General features: G+C 37.3%; 2 protein-coding genes across 3 annotated transcripts in view; one reads left to right on the top strand and one right to left on the bottom strand.

Annotated features, from left to right (window-relative positions):
- The first annotated feature begins 1,313 nt into the window (after window positions 1-1,313).
- LOC129731023 (protein sickie-like) overlaps window positions 1,314-22,957 on the top strand; it is a 100,852-nt gene continuing 79,208 nt past the window's right edge. For both annotated transcript variants that reach the window (XM_055690731.1, XM_055690733.1), the window contains exon 1: window positions 1,314-2,215. The gene's annotated coding sequence lies outside the window, so the exon portion shown is untranslated. The remainder of the gene's footprint in view (window positions 2,216-22,957) is intronic.
- LOC129728167 (serine protease inhibitor dipetalogastin-like) lies at window positions 10,143-14,988 on the bottom strand. The gene is made up of 2 exons (XM_055686585.1): window positions 14,758-14,988; window positions 10,143-10,538 (listed from the first exon to the last, which is right to left on the bottom strand). Exons 1-2 carry the CDS (start codon window positions 14,975-14,977, stop codon window positions 10,237-10,239), a joined length of 522 nt encoding a protein of 173 aa, XP_055542560.1. The 5' UTR covers window positions 14,978-14,988; the 3' UTR covers window positions 10,143-10,236.

The following is a 22,957-nucleotide window of genomic DNA, read 5'->3' on the forward strand; positions in this document are numbered from 1 at the left end:
CTTAAAATGGGATTCCTTATGAACGGGTTAATTATGAAGACGAATTTTCTAGACGCTTTTGTAATATAGTGTACCGCGATGACGAATTTTTCGCAAAAACCGCAACCGGAAGAGTAACTTTTCAAAATTGTACTGGCTTCGGTCTTCCAATAAACACCATGGATAAACAAAACAACACTCAACTCATTCTCTATTAATATCCCATTTTTACCGTTGCGTAAGAGAATAAGTCTTTTTTTTATTTAATTGCCGAACTTTAAAAAAACCTACGTTATTGATAACTGATACTATCCGCTTGAAGTAAACTTTTGATGGTGCGGCAATCGTCAACAATGTTGTTTGCCCTTAGTTGCACCTGACTTTGCGATAACTACAATTACAAGCCATGATCAAGGCGAAAGAATTCAGTTGTTTTACTGTATTGATCGTTGTAAAATTGCTTTGGGACCGTGCTTGTCCATATTAATGATAGAAATGGAATTATTTTTCTCTTACTTTTATGTAATGCCATGACGAGAAATAGATTGATAAAGCGGAACAGCAAAGAGAGTCGAGAGGTGAACGAAAATAAATCGAATTAATTCGTCTACCTTAATGGTATCTGCGTAACGAGAGCAAGCTCACATCATAAAAATGTTAAACGGTCTATCGATCGAACGTCATATAAATGAATATTATCTATTTTATGGTTAAACAGTTGTCGACGTTTGAAATCTGATGAAATAACCGAGGCACGTAGTCCTATATAACAAATAGAGCAAACGTTGAAACATATATAAAAAATAAAATAAAATGACTCAGACAATAGCAATCTACCGCACTTCGACTGATCCACCAAATTTTCAAATTTAAAATTTTTACGTTCTCACCGGACAGAACGGTTCATTTTTCCGATAATAGGGTGATATCATAATGACCTTCCTCGAAAAGAGGGTGCAGCCTGAAAGACTCCTCATGTTCCTCAGGCTAACATTTCGCGACAAACAAATGAACACCGCGTGTCGTACGAAAAGCCCAACAACTCACCAGCACACTAGAACACATTCAACATGTTGCATTTACATACCCCCGGTACTGTTCCCTCCCAAATGCGAAGGTGTTTATTTTTGTTCATTCTGGTTTTCTCACCTGGAAAAGCTCCAACCAACACAAACAGACGGATCATGTTTATGCTGCTATCGCGCGCCGGTTGTGTGTGCGTTCCGTCACTGATGCCCGCTCTGGTGGTGAATGAACTGTCGAGCCGCGCGCCGGCTTGCGCTTGAAAGCTCGCCGCTCGCTCGATGCATTCCGTTCAGTTTGAGCGTAGACGGCGACGCGTTCGGTTCAGTAGTTTTTTGGTGCGCGAGTGACAACGCTGACGGAGACAACGACGCACGACGCGGCTAACTTACTTTTAGCTTCTTTTACTTTTTTTCTTCCTTACTTTACTTTACTATTCGACGAGGGTGAACGGTTATTTTAGTTTTAAGCCGAGGGTAATCGGTGTTGTGTGCGTCCCTCTACCTAGAGACCTGCGGGCTGGAAGACATTTTTCTCAATTTGTGCGACTATTGTTGGGATAATGTGGTTGTTGCTGTTTAAGCTGCGGTAAAAATAGTGCGGATTGTTAATCGGCGGACAAGTTGCCAATTGCGTGGACTAAGAAAAGGTGTTGCAAAGTGAAGCTGCGGTGCCATTTAGATGCTTGCCTCGTTGCTACTTCTCATGGTGGGAAGCGCACAACAATTGGCAGATCGAATTGTGAACAACGACAACAAGGATCGCAGAGTTACAACCAAAGCGGATGACTTTTTTTTCCGGGCGCAGATCGCCGATGACTTTTAGGATTTGTCTGTCTTCTTATGTGCTATAAATCGGGAGGAAATATACCCCGGTGTGAATCGAAGAAGCTTAACGGAATGAAATTTGTGCTTGTTTGAGGTCCGTGGAAAAGGTAAAAAAGTTAAACCAACGCCGTAATAATGAGTTCGAAATTCGTCGATTGTTATCTGCACGGGGGGAATTACAGATAACGAATGTAAATGAGTGTGTAAGAAGATAAATTGAGTTTCGAGGTTTTTTTTTCGTGTGTTACCTTTGTCCCATTCGGATTTGATTACGGCAGACAGTTTGTTATTCTGGCGGTGGAATCAAGTGGCTACGCGGTCCTAATTAATGGATTAACGTTCTGACCCGAAGCAAACGATTGTTGATTGAAGTGCTGGAAACGAAGGTAAGAGAAGAACAAAAAAAAAATCTGAGAACCTAACCTGAATCGTTATGATGTTACATTTAAAATCCACTCGATTGGAGTGGAGCAAAACGAGAGAAGGGGGTTACGAACTTTGAAATTTCGTTCGCTTCTCGTCCGTCGAGAATCGATACGACAGAAGCGGATACGACTCAGACAGGTGAATAGTCTGGTTTTGCTTTAGAATGTTTTTTTCATAAAAAAAATCGTCGATTGATCGATCCAGCCCCGTACTGTCTTGCTTGGGATTGATTGTCAGGTTGCCAAAAAATAACGCAGAATGTTTCTTTTTATTATGACGCAGAACACTGCACTGGCTCGAATTGTTCTGACTGGCGGAATTTGCGAGCTTGTGTTGGATTGGTGTCTTAAGTGTATTTTCTTTCCGGTTAGTGTTGTTGTTCTGTGGGTTTGCTGGTATATGCTTAACAGCTCAATGATGAGTCATTAAAGTAGATCGGTTGTTTGGTTCACAGACATATTTGTACCGGGGTGTTTATTTTGAAACCGGATGAGTTTTGACTCATTCGTACAACTTACTTTAAATTTTAGACTGTAACCTAACTGTGCTTACGAAAATTAAAAAATGGTTCTATATATCCAAAGCAAAGCCTTGGTGCTACATTCCGATTCGGAACTTGACCTTCTGTTTATTCACACACAGACTTCGCAGCCGACTGTTTGGTGTACAGTTTAGTGATCCTACTGACATTAACAATCTCCCCCGAGCCTACGATGACTGGCTTGATAGATCAGCATCGTACCTCGAGACCATCTGGGAGGTGGTTTTATATATTTTGCCTAATATCACTAAATAATTTGTAAAAGTAATATTCCATTATGCTTGTTTTGAATATTAACAAAATAGAGAATAGAACTGGTGACAAGGTATCCAAGATGGGAACATGCTGAGTCAAGAATAACACAATGTAGGAACAGAACAAGATAACATTGAAATGCAGTCGACATAAATTTTATTACGGTGATTCTCATAGCAGTTCAAAATATATTCAAGTAAGATAATAAAAGTAAGAGAGTTAAATACAGGGTGTTAGGGAGTTTACTTAAAATCCTTCAAGGGGTGGTAGAGTAACCCATTTGATGTAAAAAGTTCTTCTACGCATATGGCAAAAGTTTAACTACTGCAGAGTTATCCACTTTTGCCTTTAACGAGGTCTAGCACAAGAAGTGTCAATTCTGTTGGTTTCTTTGGAAAGCTGTGAAAATTTGGTAAACATTAGCGGGAAAATGACGCACTTTGAAAAATGTAAAGTAAAATGTTTTTTGAGAACATTGCTGGTGCAAATTTAAAACGCATCCCTCACTTAAAAAAGACCTTAGTAAATAATATTTTGTCGACCGTGTTAGAGAAAGCAATATTTAAACATCCGATCAGCGGTCGAAATTTTGCTTTTCAACAACTATTGTTTCGAAAAATCAAATTACATTTTTCTGCTACAAGAACGCTACAAGATGATTGCTACAAGAACGAAGGGAATCCGTTGAAAACTATCCTGAGCATTTAAAATTAGACATTTTTTCTCCTGTTCCGTATTTAGATTTTTTTACACCCATATGCATCCGAACTTTCAAAGAGACGTAGTTCCACATCAAAACACACAAATAAAGTAAAATAACAAAAAGTGTAGAAAACGGTCATAGAATAATTTTAAATGAATTGTTTATTCATTAAAAAAACAATACAGTGCCGTTTCGATTCCATCACAGTCAAAAAAAACACTTTCCGGTGACTCTAGCGAAACTGTGGATTCGAGGAAATGATGAAGGTTAGTAATTTTTGTTGAATATCATCGAAATCTAACAAGAAATGCTGATTTTTATCATTTCCTCAAGTCCACAGTTTCGTTGGATTCACGGGAGGATGTTTTTTTGACCATGATAAAATCGAAACCGCACTGTACTGAACATGCAAAATCGAGCAGGCATAACACAGTGACATAAACATGAAATAAAAACAGCACAAAAAGAGAAAAAATAACACATAAACTCAGAATCATCGAGGACACACGAAACTGTCACAAACCCAAAAAAAGTGAATTAAAATTGATCCTCTTTTAAAAAAAGCCATGAAAAAAGTAATAAATAAATTTGACTAGTACAAAAATTACACAAAAACATAATGAAAAGAATGTCATGAAAATTGTTCAAAAATTATGCTAGAATGCCAAAAAACAACAGAAAGAAAACAAGAAAAAATAGTACATCGAACGAAACATCACATGAAAGTTATACTACTTTACTTTACTTTTTTGGCTAACGGACCGTTCACTGGTCTAGGGCCGAACGAATTAGAGAGGTCCAGCTTCTTCTGTCTTGAGCAGCCGTTCTCCAGTCTCCCCGTACACCAGCAGATCGTGCATCTTCTTCCACCGCGCACATCCACCGCGTGCGAGGCCTACCACGGAGTCGACGGCCTCTTCCTAGTTCTCTACTGAAGATAGTTTCGGCGGCTCTCTCGTCAGGCATCCTGGCTACATGTCCAGCCCACTGAAACCTGCTTTATTAGTTTCGCAGGGAAACCGTGTTCCAGCATGATCTGCCACAGCTCGTTTCTTTTCACTGAGTCGTATGCCGCCCTGAAGTCCACAAACAGATGGTGAGTCGGTAAGTTGTACTCCCGGAACATATCGAGGATCTGTCGCAGGGTGAAGATTTGATCCGTCGTGGAACGCCCTTGTCGAAAACCAGCCTGGTATTCGCCAACAAAGGATTCCGTTAACGGTCTCAATCTGAAGAACAGGATACGGGAGAGCACTTTGTATGCGGAGTTGAGCAACGTTATCCCTCGATATTTGCCACAATCCAATAGGAGGCCCTTCTTATAGATAGGGCATATGAGGCCTTCCAACCAGTCGTTCGGCATTTGTTCATCCACCCAGATCCTTAGTATTATCTGGTGGATCGCATAGTACAGCCGCTCGCTTCCCGCTTTTAGAAGTTCGGCCGGGATACCGTCCTTCCCAGCGGCCTTGCCGTTTTTCAGCTCACTAATCGCCTTTTTCACCTCCTCCTGTGTTGGTGGCTCCACAGCTTGTTCGTCACTCATAATCGTCATCCTGGTCCTGCTCTGCACATGAAAGTTATACAGAGAATAAATAATAATATGAAAGAAATAATGAAATAAATAATAATATAAAGATCTCATAGAAACGATAAACAAACAACACATACATTATGAAAACGGCATATAAAATTATACAAAAATAATACCCAAATGAGTCAAAAATAACACGAAAAATAAGATACAAAAATTACACAACAATCTCAACAAATAACACAAAAAGTTGTGCGTGAGCAATACAAAAATGAAAATTACACATAATTTGATGAACAATGACACAAAAAGTAAACAAAATCGATACATAAATGACACAAAAATCATTCAAATGACACAAAAATTATACAAACCTAACACAAACATTTTTAAATATTAAAAAAAAACACAATAATTTATTAAGAAGTCATGATTTTTTAATAGCTCATTCGAACAGCGTAAACTCCTGAAAATATGGAAACAATCATTTTTGGTTCCAGTGTTTAAAAGTGGAGATAAAAGTAATATCCGTAACAACCGTGATATAACAAATCTCTCGGCAGCATTGAAATTATTTGAAATTATTGTCAATTGAAGTCTTCTAGCTGGAATGAAGTGTTATATTTCTTCAGACCAGCATGGTTTTATGCCTGTACGTTCGGTTACCACGAATTTATTGGAATTTACGCATACTTGTTTTACACAACTGGAAGCAAAATGCCAAGTGGACGTGGTTTATACAGATTTGAAAGTCGCATTTGACAGAATTGATCATCGTATACTATTGGGCAAAATTAACCTGCTTGGTGCCTCTGACAGCTTAGTTCATACCTATGTGATCGATCACTTCGGGTGAAATTAAGAGCGTGCAGCTCAACTCCGTTCGTTAACTTAAGTGGTGTACCCCAAGGCAGGAACTTGGGACCGCTGCTTTTTACAATTTAAATGATGTTAGTATTTTGCTTGGTGATGGATGTAAGCTTATATATGCGGATGACTTAAAACTATATTTCGCCGTGAAGTGCATAGAAGATTGTCACCATTTGCAGCAGTTACTGGATATGTTTGTAGAATGGTGCCATCGTAATAAGCTGATTGTCAACATCCCTAAATGCTCTGTAATGACATTTCATGGGAACTCGTAGCCTATAATATTCAACTACCACATTGATGGAGTCGTGCTCAACAGGGATGAAGAGATGAATGACTTGGGTGTGACAATGGATAAGAAACTCTCCTTTGCTAGTCATCGATCGGCCGTCATTGCTAAGGCTAATCGTCAGCTGGGGTTTATAACCAAAATAGCCAAAGATTTTGATGATCCGTATTGCTTTAAAGCTCTGTGTTGCTCTTTAGTCGTCGCTAAGCCCCTAACAACGAAGTGGACTTTCCCAGACTACTATCTTTACTTGATTTTCGTGTTCCATCGCGTGCTTCAAGGACTTCTACTCTTCTCCAAACATGGTTTCATCGCACAGCGTTTGGATTCCATGCACCTATGTCTTCGATGATACGTGCATTTACTTCTGCTAAAGATTTATTCGAATTTGGTGAACGTTCCAGTTGTTTCTCCAGTCGAGTAGCAAAATCTGCTTGTTTTACATTATGACGTTGACGATAGTGATATATTCATATTCATTAGGACTTTAAGTTAGATGGATGAATAAACTAATAAATAAATAAATGAGCATCGCCACAGAAATCAAATCTACTACAAAAACTCAAAAATACACAGGAATAATACGAAAATGACACGAATATAAATTAAATGGAACATCATACCAACAATTATACCAATATTACACAAAAAATATAAATGGGAGTAAACCAAAAATGGTAGTAAAGCGGGCAATGCATGTAGTTCGCGAGAATGCGAAAATGAACGGGAATAGAAGGTTTAACTCGCGCTAAACCAAAGTCGAATCACCCTCTACTATTGTGTTCCCGTATCCCAGCACGCCACGATGAATTACACACACTGCCCTGTGGAAGTTTATTTTTGTAACTGAGAGAGAGAGTGATCTCTTCACGCACACTATGTATAACGACTTATTATATCTACAGCGACGCAAGCAATGAGACACTTCAGTCGGTGGCTCGCAAACTACATACATTGCCCGCTTTACTAAACTTAAAATCTAAGTCATATGACAAAAATGAAATTAGTTCGTAAAGCAAAAGTGGTTTTCACAGAGCGTGGCGAAAAATGATCCAAAAATTAATTGACAAATTTTTTTTTTTTCATTGATGCAAAATTCTTGATTGCTACTCAAAGGTGCTTATGAACTTATTTCCGTTCACTAAGCAGTATATTTAAACCTGTCTTATACATGTAAATTTTCGTAGACAAATATAACCAGTCATGAAACATTGCAAAAAAAAATCAATTTTCCCCATTTTACGGTATTTATTGGTTTCAAAACTTACTAAAAACATTTATTCGGAAACTTATACACCCCAAAAATAATTGTTGTACTTTAATTTTAGGATATTAAAAAAGTAAAAGTTCCATTATATCGAAGTATGACTGTAGCTTAAAATTGACTCAAAAGTAGAAAATCAAATAAATCAAAAATGATGCATGAACATCCCAAAAAATTTCTCTAGTAACTATTTATTCAAATAAAAAAAACGGAGATGTCACAAAAAAGACTAAATAATGACATAAAAATTTTGTTGAAGAAGAGGCATGAAAGTGTCAAAACAAGTTATTTAAATAGCAGGAATTCAAGAAATTATATTTAACCCTCTAGTGCCCAATGCCGCCATTTGGCGGGCTTCAGTCGAAGCTCCGAAAAGCTTCAAAAATTACTTAAAAAGTGTTTATAATGGTTTATAGTAATTTAATCGAAGTCCGTTTAGAAATTAATTTGGGCACTAGGGGGTTAAGAGACGAAAATGGTTTAAGATTAATGATTTCGATTAAAATTTTCAAAAATAACGATATAACTCAACCTGCTACAATCGGCAAAACTAACATTCATTATAAAAACGATAAACAACACAAGGACAAGCAAAAATGTCAAAAAAAGTTACGATTCCATAAATCACAATTTTATAATATGCATAATAATCATAATATGCGAGAGCCGCATAAAAATGTCATGAACATCACAGGAAATAATTACGACTGTCTTGCAAACTATTTGTGTATACATAGGGCCACAAAGCTGCTGCAAAAAATAGCACCTAAGTTACATTAAAAGAACATAAAAATCGCATAGATGAATTGTTCGAAAACTGTTACGAAAATGGTACTTTCACACTACAAAAATTCAACAACGACACAAAAACGATAGTAAATTAGCCGAAAGGAGCACAAAAACGGCTTAAATTTAAACAAAACATAGCGACAAAATGACAAAAAAATATGATCAACCTGATAATAAATCTCATAGAATAACACCAAGAATAAATAAAATTAATGCAAACATAAAATGATAAAAATGAAAATAATATGAATATGAAATGACACAAAAGCACAACAGAGACAAAAATGTCATTAAACTAAGGTAGAAATATTACAAAAAAAAAAAAAAAACAGGAAACTGTTAAAAGGCTCAAAATTACAAAAAACTACCCAGAAAATGACACAAAATATGACGCTTTGAGCGTACGCAAATAACGCAATAGTTAAAGTAAAATAAATAAGGAGTACACAGAACGAAAAAATAACAGAAGTGAGCTATTCGAAAGTCAAAGAATCAAACAGTTACAGAGTTAATAACTCAACTTCAAATTGTAGTAAAAACCAATGAAATGAAATTAAAATAAAATAAATAACCAACAGTGAAAAATTCAAAAATGAGCCAAACAATTGAAATTGCAATTAAAATGAAAACGTGTTCATTTTTATATAGTCGAAAGTATTAAAAACTCACAAAATGAAACAAGAAAGTATCAAGAAATGGGAATAAAATACAATGACAAAAGGTTAATCCAAATAGTGCAAAAACAGGCCAAAACAGCCAACTAGATCCAAACGAAAAAATTGAAATTTAATACTTACATAACGGAACATAAACAGAGAAACGTGTCCAAGGATACAAAAAGTCAAATTTTAAAACAAGAATACACAGTTTGAGAGTCGCGGAGTGGCCACAACAAATACTTTTTTGATTTTTCTGTGTAGACTAAAAACAAACCAATACTTAAAAAAAATCACATGGGTTGTGCGCGAGGCCACGACCGCAAGGTTGACGTACCTAACAATGTTTTAATTATTCATTTGGTTGTCCTGAAAAGAACAGTTTTCGCGGTTGTAATTTTTTAGCTCTAACGTTTCTAGGTCACTTGAGGTGAAACATTTCACTGTTAATTCTAACGCCAAACCCATTTTGAGTTAATAATAAATACCCAATCAATTCAATTTAAATCGGGTATGATGCTGATTGCACCCCTGTGATACCCCTTTGACAACACAGTGGAAAATTGTTTTCACACTGGAAATCAGATGGCCCGCAGAGATTGCCTGTGTTGTTGCCAAAGGGAAAGCTTCACCGGAGGAAGTGACCGCTTTGTCTATCTATTCGCTAACAAAATGATTTGTCTGAGTCAAAAGTAGACAGTAGTAGAAGTCTGTCGCTGTGTCGTTTTTTTATTTTATACCCCTCTAGCAGAACTTTTTGAGAGACGTAGTCCTACGTCAAAAAATAGGTTGAAAAAAAATCTCATCGACGGTTTATTCTTCGAAACATGCTATTTTTTCTCAGAACAAATTGTAACAAATCATTTATTATCAAAGTCTAGTTAAATTCAACAAACAAAGTTTCGAATGGATTGTGCTAAATTTACGAATATTTTAATCACTTAAAGTGATAAAATGAAAATCATTATTGAAAACATTTAAAAAAGTTTGATTTTAATATTCAATTTATTTAAAAATAATTCCACAAACATATTTCGAAATGTGACTAACAAATACTATTCGGTTAGATGGTTCCAAAAATCATCTTCCTGGACACCATCCTTGTATTGCGACGGTTAGTTTGGTTTTCGATTTACTCTCTGCGCATTCCATAACGCATTTGTTGGTATAACTGTTCCCATCGCTAGCGCAAACTGGATCTATATTCCGCGGACAGACGCATTCGGACATTTCGGTAGTGGTTTTTACGCCAGCATGCACTGCAATCAGCATCAGTGAAACCAAGATGAAACTGAGCACTTTTCTAGAATGCATACTACAACGACAACTGTGATTAAGACGGCTAGATATTCTTCCGGCGACTGGTTCTTGAAGGAGCACGACTGCGCGAATAAATAAATCTTTGAGCAATTCAAATGTTGCAATACCGGAACGGATTCAATTTACCGGCTAATCGCGATTTACACGTTCGCGGTTCGCTTCACTCCGTAGAGACCGCAGATTGGTATGACGGTTGGACAAATACGGATCGTTAGTTTGTTCGGAACTCTCGGCGTGGATGCTGAAGTTGAGTGATGATACGTTTTATAATGCTTTAAATAATTCATCAGAGAATAATTTTAGGTCCTAATATACTGCTTCTCGCTTCTGAACAGTACAGCCACTGCTAACTGCTTAAAAATTTAATATATTTTCGCTAAGAATTTGCGGATTTTCCATAGTACAATTCCGATCTTGACTTTACAGTGCATATTTTATGAGCGGTGAATTTTTTAAGGTAGAAGATAACATCCAAGTGAATCAAAACAATTTATTTTGAGTTTGGTGGGATAATTGGATTTTTTGACGTGGGACACGTCTTTGTTTACTATACTGGGATGCATTCTGTAAAATTGGAAATGAAACGGGCAAATGTTGCGTCAGATTTCAAACGTTAATAACAGCATAACCACATGATGGATAATAATAACCAATATGTTGTTGGATAGATAAAATGTATAACAATTTTGTAATATGTTGATTATCACTCTAATTTCATTGCTAAGCGGTAAAATTGATAAAAAAATTCAATAACAAATTTACGCGAAAAATGAACCAATTACATGCGAGCATTCCTAGCACAGACGATGTGAAGGACACCATCCGTTCCCTGTGATATTCCCTGTATCAATTTCGAAATAAAATTGACAGAGTTCCCCCGTCCCAATAGGTCAATTTATTTTTGCTTCCATGAGCTTAGATTAATATGATGTCTCGAAGGTAAAAGTTTTCCTAAAAGTTCGAAACAATACCCATCCTTGAACAATTTCTAAACCTGCGTGTTAGGTACTGAAGAACCTAATAAAAACTGAAGTCTTGAAAGAAAACATTCCGGTAAAAGCAACAGTACCAGTGGAGTATAGAACCGCAGGTCTCTTGTCGTCTTTGATTGCAGTGGTACTCTTCTATTCGTACATTTTAGCGGTACACTTCTATTCGTACTGCAGCGGTACTATTTGTATTGCAGTGGTACACTTTTGTTCGTACATTTCTATTCGTATGCAATTGAGGAAAAACTGCAATGCTGCTGTTGATGGCGATTGAAAGTTTATCTCATAAATATGATTACCATAAATTACTCAACAAAATTTGTAAATTTTTGCAACGGATATTTATTTTATTTTATCTTCGATATTCACTAAATAATCGTGAATGAATAGTATCGAAAGAGTAAATTCCTAAATATATACATTTATAGAAGAGTAAGAGCCTGCGTATGCTTGTGATTTTTGTTGTTTATTTAGTAAGATTCGTACAGAATCTCTGTTTACATTTCAAAATTGTTAGATGATATATTATTATTCTAAGCTTTACCATAATAAACGTATATTTCCTGTCTTCGTAATACAGCGAATGTATTTGTAGGCAAATGAAAAAATTTTCAAGCAAAAATAAAAATGTAATTGTGGATTGCTACGATTTTTTGCTGGAACTTGTTAATAATTTTGTTTAAAATATTTTCTTATTTTTGCCAATTGATGAACGTTTGTAAGGGCTTCCATATTATTTTGAAGGTAAGATCCATACTATAAATTTGATTTAGTTAGAATTAAATAAGACAAAACCATTCATTATCATAACGTAAGTATTATTGGATTTCGTCTTTGAGGATATAGAGATAATTCTAACTTTGACGCATTGAAATTCATGAGAAATTCTTGGTGCTTCTTCAACAAGCACGATATGCTTTTGCCTTGTCAAATACATATTTTTTGCACAAAAAAAAAATACTATAGGCATAATATCGCCAAATATAAATGATATTCTTCCGAGTGTTGTTGAATATATTCCAAAAATTGATTTCCAGGGGAGGCCGAAAATAAAAATCCGTACAGTCGCTGAGCAAACACATTGATTCAGTCTGCAGACTCTGTATATTTTGTAACAAAAAATCCCCTAATTACAGTGTTTAGTCCCACGTCACCATTTCATACAACCCTAGGGCTGTATACCTTGTAGTATTTTAGTTGAGAACTAAGACTTAACTTCAAAATAATAATTATAATTTATATCATTTTCATGAGATAAAATAAACTGAATATGACACGAACTTGGCACAAAAATACATTCGTTGTATTATTGCCAGTAAGCACAATACTGTACCAGCATTGCCCCATTTTATGACATTAGATTGAACATGTAATTTTATTTGTTTTTTTCTGCCATTTCCGTGTGTGAAAATAATTTCCCATACTTAGACATTGATTGGCCATAAAATTTAATCGTTATTCTAACTTTACGATGCGCTATAAACAGAATATTGTAAACAAATAGTTGTCCAACAATTTTGTGTTTGTACTAGAAACACCATTCCAGAACGGGGTAAAATCCACCTTTAATTGCCGGGTGTTAGGGCGAATGAATCTTCTCGACTCTCTAATGCACCGCTAGGCCTGCAAAGTCCCGCTTCCCAAAGTTGCAATAAATTACACCGGCTTGCGGTGCTGCTGCTGCTTCACGCAGCTCAACCAATCCATCATCTAAGTAGGGCCATCCGAAGCGCGTAAACAACACCGGTTGAGGTGCACCCGCGTGCCGCGTTGCGAATCTGACCATCTCGGAGCCGACTCCGAGGAAAAACGTGACGCTAGCTGTCACCAAACCGCCGATTACCTCCGGGCCAAGCGGCAAGACGTGACGTACTTTTGCTCTGTCGTTGTTTTTTTCTGCTCCTAACTCAAGACGGGGAAGGCCTGCGGGTTTTATTATTTATAGCACGACAACTCCCTTCTGCCATTATTGCACCAATAATTTGCTTCGTGTACGCTTATAAATATTCGTTTGCACAATTATAATCTCCCTTCGTCTGGTGATCACGACGAGTTTTTAATTTTTGTTTGTTTGCGTCAGATAAATGCGATTCGTTTTACGCTCGCAGCTAATGTTTAGAGCTGATCTGAAAATAGGTGGAAAATTTCGTCCATTTATCAAAGTAAATGCATTCTCATAATTCCACAAAAAAAATTTAACCACGAACGGACATCCCTACAGGGTTGGCTCGATTTCAGCTGAGTACTTGCAGCTGCACAAAGTCATGTCCGTTGTACTTTTTGTGTAGAACTCGGAGACATCGGCGGCATAATTAATATACGAGCAAAAAAATATTTTTGCCGCCGCCGCCGCCAGTAGCCAAGCTGGTCACTATCGTGTCCGTCATCCGCGCGGGGCGGTTCATTGGAGTTTGCTTAGCGGAGCAAAATAAAGTCATGTTTATTGGGATTGAGTCCGTTCCTCCCGTCTTCTCGGTATGGTAGCGGTTCTTGAGCAAGTTTTTGTTTGCTTAACGTATTCCGTATACGTTGAAATAATCGAAACAGTTGTTATTGCAAGCCATTTTTCCGTCAATAAATTTATAATTAAAACATTGCGACTGGCAGAATTGATGTATAAAATAGCAATGAATCAATTTCGAAAGACATCTATACTCGCGATCTCGGGAAGAGTTACAATTCAAAAATTGATCTTAATAACGTTTCACTAAGTTGTGTTCGAAGAATTCTTGTTTTTTTTTTTTGTGACGAATATCATATGTCTTTACTATTATAATAATATTTCGAATTAGCAGCGGATTTTGTTGCGTGTTCTGGAATGCTCTTACTTAAACTTAAACTTTTGGCAAGATTTTGAGATCCGTTTGGTAATATCTTCGACTCCAAGAAAGAGATTGCCTTTTTTGATTGATTCATCGTGATTTGATCCTCATGTTTAGGAACTCCTCCAATGTTCTAAACTTTTTTACCAGCAAAACTTTGACTTTAAATTCTTCGCCGCTTTTCACCGAAGGATAAAAATCATGGAATATTCAATATGAAATTTAAAAATATGTTCTCATTCTTATTTTTCTAACGATGTAACAATAATAGAAAACTTGGGATTCTTCAGAAAACGGTTAATTTTGGAATTATTGTCAGTCTGCTTATTCTACCCAAGATGAAACAAGTTAATTTACTCTAATATGTTTGTTTCAACACCAAGTAAACTCTGGAGTATTGCATCAATGTATACTCAAATTGTAAAAATCTGTCCATGGAGTTAGTTTCAACAAATCAATTTATTAATCACTTTCCTTCGAAGTACACGGTTCATCCGCAACTTTGTACGCATGAAAATTTGGATTTTTGACGTTTTCGCACCGCATGTCACACTCGTTAGCGTACGTTTGGCCGTCACTCGCACAAATAGGATTATAGTCCAAGGTACATTTGCATGCCATGTAGATTTCATCCTCTGTGGCAGCAAGAATAAATGATATCAAGCTTAGCAAAACCACCAGCAGCTTCATTTTAACTCGTTCCAAACTCACTGGTCTTACGATCAGCAGCAAAAACGGCATTTATATCGATTTCTGCATATCAAATACCATGACCAATTCTGATTCCAATTGATCGGGAATTATTTGAAAAACTTTAAATCGATTTTTCACAGATATACTCGAACTTTCGAGATTATGGAAACGAATATAAAACAAGATTGAATTTTTTTTCAATTCAACTAGAAAGTTTACTACACAATTTACAACTAACTTAATTCGCCTCGCACCATGGTTGGCACCTTTAGAGGCCCCCCCATATATCATTGGACATTATTCGGTCAAACCTTCGTTTCATTTTTCTTTCGTTAGGTTATTATTCCCTGTTGCTTCCATTTTTACGATCCCTTCATGTATGCACATGCTTTCTTGCCCTTTCCAAGCACCTCTCTGATCACTCGATAAAGTCACCAAGGGAAATTAATAACTTTCCGTGCAGTCATTCATTATTTTCGATTTCCCGTGTCTTCTCTTCCATTCTTTTGCATTTCGAATGTTGTTAAGCTACCAAACGGAGAGAGAAGGACAAACAGAAAAAAAACGCGCCCGAGCTTTCGGCGTCCCGAATGTTTACACTTGCTTTACGACTTTCGTTCATTTGGGCATTTTCGGTTGCCTGCTTTGCAGTCGATGTGAACCCAGCGATAAATCATCTTCCGTGTGTGTTGTACAGTGGAGTGGAGTCATAAAATCCTGCATCGAACTGAAGGCTAACTGTAACTGTTTAAGGGTATTCTGCGAATTTTGCGACTTCTGCGTAGCAGAGGTTTCCTACCTTGATCGCTTAATCCCAAGAAGGGATCAGGCGAGTGAAAATCTTACGACTTTGTTTGCACTGTTTTGCCAATCACAACAAGCGCAACCGCACCCGGCGCTTGCAACCAGTACCGAGGGATTAATCGAACGTTGTTTGGATAGCTGTCGGATTTTCGACGGTTTGCCCAATCGTTAATCGAAACGATCTAAATGCAGCAGAGGGAGCAGCAACAAACAAAAAGAAAAATTAATACCAGAAAAAAGCAGCACAATCAGACACGAGAACTATTGACGAACTAAATTTTTGACTAGGAGGGGTGAGTGTGGAGGTTTATCGTTTTCCGCTGCAGCCGGCTTCCAGATGGGTGTGATTTTTCACTCTAGCTATCGATTATTGGGCACGCTGTGGTTTTTATTTGCTAGCACATTATTGGCAGATCTAGTTTATGTGGTTTGGTTAATATAGTTCAGTGTCGTTTGCGTTTTTAGCTCAGGGCATTTTTTTAATATTCATTGAACATATGTACACTTCATCCTCTTTACATTGTAGCTTTGGAACTGGGGTTTTTTGGCGTTCTCACACTGCATACTCGCACTCGGTGTCGCGAGTTTTTGCATTGAGCACAAACGCGGATCGCATTCTGACTCCACAATAATCCTCCCTTCACGTTGAATTCTACAAAACCTCTTGACAAAAATAAGTCTCCGTTGCGATAAAACTGACCAGAGAAACGTTCAGCTGAAACCTTTTCAGGGAATCGTAATTGGCGATATTATTGGCCGGCGGCAACGATGCTCAGGGGAATAAGCGTGAAAAGGATTAAAAATATTCCAAATATGATCGATTTCCAGTGTCTAATTAAACATTGAAAAAAAAAAACAATTTTTGTTTCCATTGCGTTTCAACTCGTCGGTGGGAATAGCAGCACTGTTTGTCTCACCAGCCATGCATACAAGCTTTCGTGCAAGCCTTCATGAACCTTGTTTTTTATCACGTCAAATTCCTTTGTTTGTTACTTCCAATGTATGAAGTGGAATATTGGTAGTAACAAAAGAGATCAATTTCAAGTTGCCTCCTGTCTGTGCACTATACCTATCTTTAGTAGTGACGGTTTAATGCTCATTTTTACTAGGGTGCGGGACTACTTCGGCAGGGGTTTTCCTCGTCATATATTTCTCATTAGAATGAAACAAAAATTAAGACGAAGAAAACCCCTGACGAACTAGTCCAACACCCTATCATACATCATTTGTGGTTTTACACATTAAAATTAGTTTTATTTACGAGTGGAAGTGAAATTGGCTGTGCACTTCGAAATGCAAAGCTGTCGAAAACCATTCCCTACAGGGGAACTTTGTTTTCTCAAAATGATAAATAAAATACAAGACAATAAATGGGAAAATCGTTGAAGGATTACATATTCAGTAGATTAGGCTGATACAAATTTCGAATTCTTTTTATGTCCATGGTTATCAAGGTTAACAGAGGGAGTGGCAAAAAATAAATAACACCGAGACGAAAAAAAAGAAATATCTTTGATCAAAGTTTGTGTGCAAGTTATGACGTTTGTAACTTGCACTCAAATAAATATTGAAAAATAACACTTTATTATTACTATTATTTATTTCGCTTGTCTTTCGACGACACTCTCGCTGTCACCTGACTTGTTTGTTGCTAAATTAAGCATATATGATGTCGGAAAACTAATGAAATGAACAAAACGGTTTGTGGGGAGGGGGGGGGGGGGTTACATAAAATGAAAATAAAATTTGTAACGGCCTTATTGAAATACCGCAAAACGGGGTGAATAGAAACAGTTTTCGTTATATCTTGTAGTGTACAAAAAATACTGTAAGGTCTAGAATGAATATAAAAGCTTTAAAACATGGGTCTAGCCTTCCTCTATCAAGGGTGTAAATACAATTTTGATGAATAAATAATTCATTCTTTTATTGAAAAAAAAAGTTACATATTTCTATTCACCCCGCAATGGAGCGAATAGAAACACTAAGCGACCGACTGCGTTTTTCGTGTTCTGATGATAGACTCGATTTTTATTTTGGAGAAAAAAATTCAATCGCAGAAAAAAATTAAATAGCGGAAATGTTCGGTTTATTACTTCATGTACCTATTAGGGTGGGGAATCGTTATATGAAAAAAACGGAACCTGATAGCAGAAAGCCAGAACCAAGTTTTTTTTTGTTCTATTTGGGGCCCCAAACAATCCTAAATTTATCGGAAGTCGATTAGTTTTGTCTCCGCTTGGCGCATTGCATTTTAAATTTATATGGAGATTTGTATGGAAAAACCAACTTTTATGCATTTTCCATTCTAAAGAGCTCAAAATGGCTCAAACCATAGGTTTAATAACTTCAAATGGTAGGTTTTTTGTTGCCTAACAACTTGGCCGAAGACACTAAAGAGCTAGGGTGTCCCAAAAAAATACTAGAGCTATTCAAAGTTGAGTATGTCGAAATTTATGTTGCAAATCATTTTTTCTGCCAACACTGCCAGTGTACCGGCGTCAGTCAGATTTCCATCAAAAGTAACCTTTGAAACACGTTGTAGATTCTTTCTACGCCTAGAATATTGACCTCAATTTGATTGCTTGATCCAGCTGAGTGTACAAAGTCGTAATGACAGGTTGCTTCTGATTGGAATCCTACTGACGCCGGTACATTGGTAATGTTGGCAGAAAACAAGATTTTCTGCATTTGAATCGACATACTCAACTTTGAACAGCTGTAGCTCTTCTTAGGGACATTCTAGCTTTTCAGTGTCCTCTGCAAAGTTGTTAGGAATCTAAAATACTATATTTTAACATAATGTAGTGCATTATTAGAGGATTTTTGAGCTCTCTAGAATAGTAAATGCAAAAATGTAGGTTTTCCCATATAAATTTTCATACAAATTTTAAATGCAATGCGCCAAGCGGGGACAAAACCAATCGACTTCAGGTAAGTTTAGGGTTGTTTGGGGCCCCAAAAGGAACCGGAAAAACTTGGTTCTGGAAAATTGATCACTTTTCTCCACCCTAGTACCTATATACACCATCCTAATGTACGGATGTCTTATAACAGGGTTAGGAACGAAAGGGGTTGAGAGTTCATGGTTAGGCATGCCTACCAATCTTCTTGTACTTCGTCTAGACACGGCGTCCAATAACATTTTGTACTGGTAGAACCGGAATCGTGGCCCATTTCTTTCGAATTGTGGATGTCTTTGTCAATTCATACAGCAAATTGAACAAACTTTTGTCAAATTTTTGGCTAATAGCTTGGTTGTCTGCTGGTTCGGGTTCTGTTGGTAACTAAGCAATTTGATTCCATATTTCGTGGCCGCTTGACTAAGGGACAGTTTTTTCAATGTAATATTCTTCCAGTTTGCGTCAAGTCAAGCGAAGTGAATCCAGTGCTTTGTACGTTTTTGTATCTTTTTGTTTATAAATCATGAGCAAGATGGAAGCCGAGAAAGTACAAAACATGTTTTTGGGTATCATTTTACAGAACAATATGATTACATTCCTCAAAACTGCTTTTTTGTATAAAAGTATTCACTATAGCGTTGTTTCTATTCACCCCTTAAATTTGCATACTTAGAGTTTTCAATGAAACATAAGTGAAAACTTGATAAGTACCTTACGGCAATTCTCAAATTCACTATGAAAACTTAATCACACGAACAAGCTCAAAGTAGAACAAAATGGATTCCATAGGTAAAGTTCATTGGCACTCCTAAACGCTCGGAACATGAGCTACCATTTTGTAATATTTTTACCAGGCTGGAAGTAGTGATTCTAACCCATGAATGGGTTTAGAAGACTTGTTTACTACTGAACTATCCGGAAAAATTCTTTTACATGATTTTGTAATGTTATCTATGAATTATGGTAACATTTCTCTATTCACCCCGTTTTACGGTATGTAACTAAAAACATTAATTGTCAACTGAATCCAATTAAAAAAAAAATATTCATGCTTGTTTCTGAATTGTGTATATTCCACCATGACACTGGAATACCTGTTCCAATGTTTACTTAATTTGGCATGCGTGTTTCTCATATGAAAGAGGTGACCGTAGACAATTTATGAAGGAAAAAAAAAGCTGGTAGAAATTGAGTTTAATACAAGGTTTTTTGAGCTTGAATTTGAGCTTAGATCGGTCAGGGGAGGAACGAAGATGTGTTATAATAGTTGTTAACAGAGACCGAGTTAGCCTCTGCATCTCTAACGATTGTGACGAAAAGAAAGTTACTTTGCAACCATGGTAAGTGACGGGTCTTTAATTATCTTACCTCTACTACTCTTTTTTACCAAACCTCGTTAGTTACTCCTGCCATGTATCGGCAATTATATTTATGTCGGAGAGAAACGATAAACTTGGAGGATTATTCTTCTTTAACTTTTTTTTTGTTAATTGAATTGTAACTTTGAAGAGAGACGTTTATTTGTTATCCACTCTGCACACACAGCAGGTAAATAAACCAGACATAACGATCATAACGCACACTACCGCCACACTCACAGCTGTTAATAGTAGTCACATGACTGAAAAACAAACTCGACACAACAGATCCGGATAAAATAACTAACATGTCCGGACATGTTCAGCAATGCTGTGCAGTGCTGCGGTCCGCCGGTTGGTCCGTCTGTTGTGGAACGAACCGCCTGCTTACCCTTGTTGCGACAAAATAAGCTGCTGCTCTACCGGCTGCGGCTCAAGCCAGTTTCCAGTAGGAATCAATCGTCCTCTTACCGAAGTAATCAGTTACACAATATAGATTAAATTTCTGCATGCTAGCTTTTACTATAGAAAGTTACACTTCCGGTAGGCGTGTCTTTGTGGACAAGAGCGAATGAAACAACAACCATACCAACAAATCGGTTATAAGTTCAAATCGTTTGTATACTTGTTTCGGCTGTACTGGGAAAAAGGCCTTGTTTCAGCTCTGATAGGGCGCAACATGCGTTAAGCAAAGCTCTGCATTTTTTAATAGTACAAAATCACTTATTTCTGCTAGACGCATAGCTAATTTCCCGAACGATTGCTGTAAAAATGAAGGAAATCCGTTGGAAACTGACTGAATATTTAGCATATGAAAGTGAAAAATTTTCCTGACGCCCTCGATGATTTCGGTTTTTCAATTTGTACCCCTATGTATGTTGGCGTAAGACCTAACTCTACGTCAAAAATGCAAGAATTCTATTAGAGGCTTATTGCAAAATGTATGTGACTATCAGCAGCGTTTTGACAGGTTGTAGAAAAATCTCAACTATTTCAATTACATAATTTTGGGGTGCCAAAATTCACTGCATCGTCATTTCGGATTGTCATTTGCCGATAATTTTAATTCTCTCGTTATCTTTGGCAGAATTTTCTGCCATTTTCAGTAGTTTTGTAGCTACCAAAAGCATGATAATTTTCAATAGTACAATAGTTCAAAAAATACTGTTGTTAGTCTCACTCATATGCTGTTTATCAACACCTCGAGTGGGGTTCTCATTGCCTCCGATATAACACACTGGAGTATTCTCCATTCAAGCAACTTCTCGTTGTTTCTCGCTATCTTCTTTGCTCGCATTCGCTTCTGAGATCATATGCACACACTCGCGCCCACTTACCAACTTGCGTGTACTCCCCTACTCGCGAGCACAACCATCCGAAGACATTTGTTTCAAGATGCATTGCGATGGTTGCGGAGGGACAGAAAATTAATTCGAATAGGGTATCGGATTACTTCGGCAGCGGTTTGTTTCACCTGGTTTTGCATTAGACTGCAAAGCTTACCAAGGCTGTCGGTGCACAAGCCAAAACCGGTTGAATGAAGAAAGAATTTTCGTTTTTGAGGACATTTTTCTAGCACTTCTCCTAGTCGCGCAATTCTAGTCGAGTACTCCTACTCGCAAGCAGGAACTTGCGTACTTTTTCACAGTCGCTGAGTAAAAAGTTTTTGCGTGCCGGTGCAGCAGCAGCAGGTACTCTGGCGGGTGCATGAAAAATAAGGAGTATCTCGAAAGCGTGTGTGCGAAAGACTTGAGAAGCGTAGCATATGTCTCGTTCTCAAGTAGAAAGGAGAAGAGAGGGTTGCATCTCACTCGTTTAGCAAAGCTGTCAAATAATCAAATTACGGGTTTCTGTCTTTGGGCGGGTGCATAGATGATTTTTCAATCGATTGCTGTAAGTGCAGGAAGTCGGTTGGAAACTGATTGAGTTTCAAAAGTTCGAAAGTGGACAATTTTCGTAACGCTCTCAATGCTTCCGGTTTTTCGGTTTGTATCCCTATCCCAGAATGTTGTCTTAAGACGTAAATCTCCGTCAAAAACTGTGTAGGTTTTCCATGTAAAATAAACTTGTGTTCTGAAACATAAGAAACAGGACTAAAACTGCAAAAAAAAAGTCAAGAGATTCCATATTTACTGGAACGTCGCGATACGTAATCAAAAATGCCAATAGGTAACTTAATGGTCAGAGGAAAGTGGTAAAAGCCGACCACTGAAAGGATCGGGGATCCTAAGTGATGCTAAGTCATAATTTTTCGTGCTCAAAGAGAACTTTCTGTATGAAATCAGTGAGAATGCGCAATTTCGGACCCACGGAAATATTTTTTTTGTGTAAGCGAAGCAGGATGACACTAAGAAAACGGAAATCGGTGACAGATGCTAGTTTTAAATTTAAGATGGTGACCTCCGATTTCAAGGTATGTGCAATCAATCGATCATATACCCTGCTGTATGCATATTTTCGATACTGGCTCTCGAAACCTTTTCTTAAATTCATGATAGCGACTCACGGTTTCATCTCAACACTACTATTCTTAGAGCTGTGTATTGTTCATGCATCCATAGTTTTGCTCAAAAAGGTGTCGAAACAGGAAGCGCGAAATCGTTAAAAATCTGTCCACGTGGTATGTGGATGGCCCCTTAGAGATATTTTTTTGTCAAGACTATGTCAGTGTTGAAGAATTCAACGAGAAGGAGGGGAACGTCGGGAGTATGAGAATGAACCCACTTACAAGTTCTTGACCTGATTCTACCCAAGAATCCTACCCAAGAGTATAAAACGTATCGGCTGTTAGATGGTTTACCAAGTTACTAGGAAATTCACACGCTATAATTGAACTAAACATGCACTTTTCAGTTGCACTAGTTTTCATCCTGTCGCTGCTGGCCATAGTGATGGAAGGACTTTGCGAAATG

Source organism: Wyeomyia smithii, chromosome 3 (assembly GCF_029784165.1).
Source record: "Wyeomyia smithii strain HCP4-BCI-WySm-NY-G18 chromosome 3, ASM2978416v1, whole genome shotgun sequence".
Classification (NCBI taxonomy): Eukaryota; Metazoa; Arthropoda; class Insecta; order Diptera; family Culicidae; genus Wyeomyia; species Wyeomyia smithii.

Coding starts and splice junctions, on each gene's coding strand:
- LOC129728167 (XM_055686585.1), bottom strand. CDS start 14,977: ATGAAGCTGCTGGTGGTTTTGCTAAGCTTGATATCATTTATTCTTGCT. Junction 10,539..14,757: donor ACCGTGTACTTCGAAGGAAA/GTGATTAATAAA, acceptor TTATTCGCGCAG/TCGTGCTCCTTCAAGAACCA.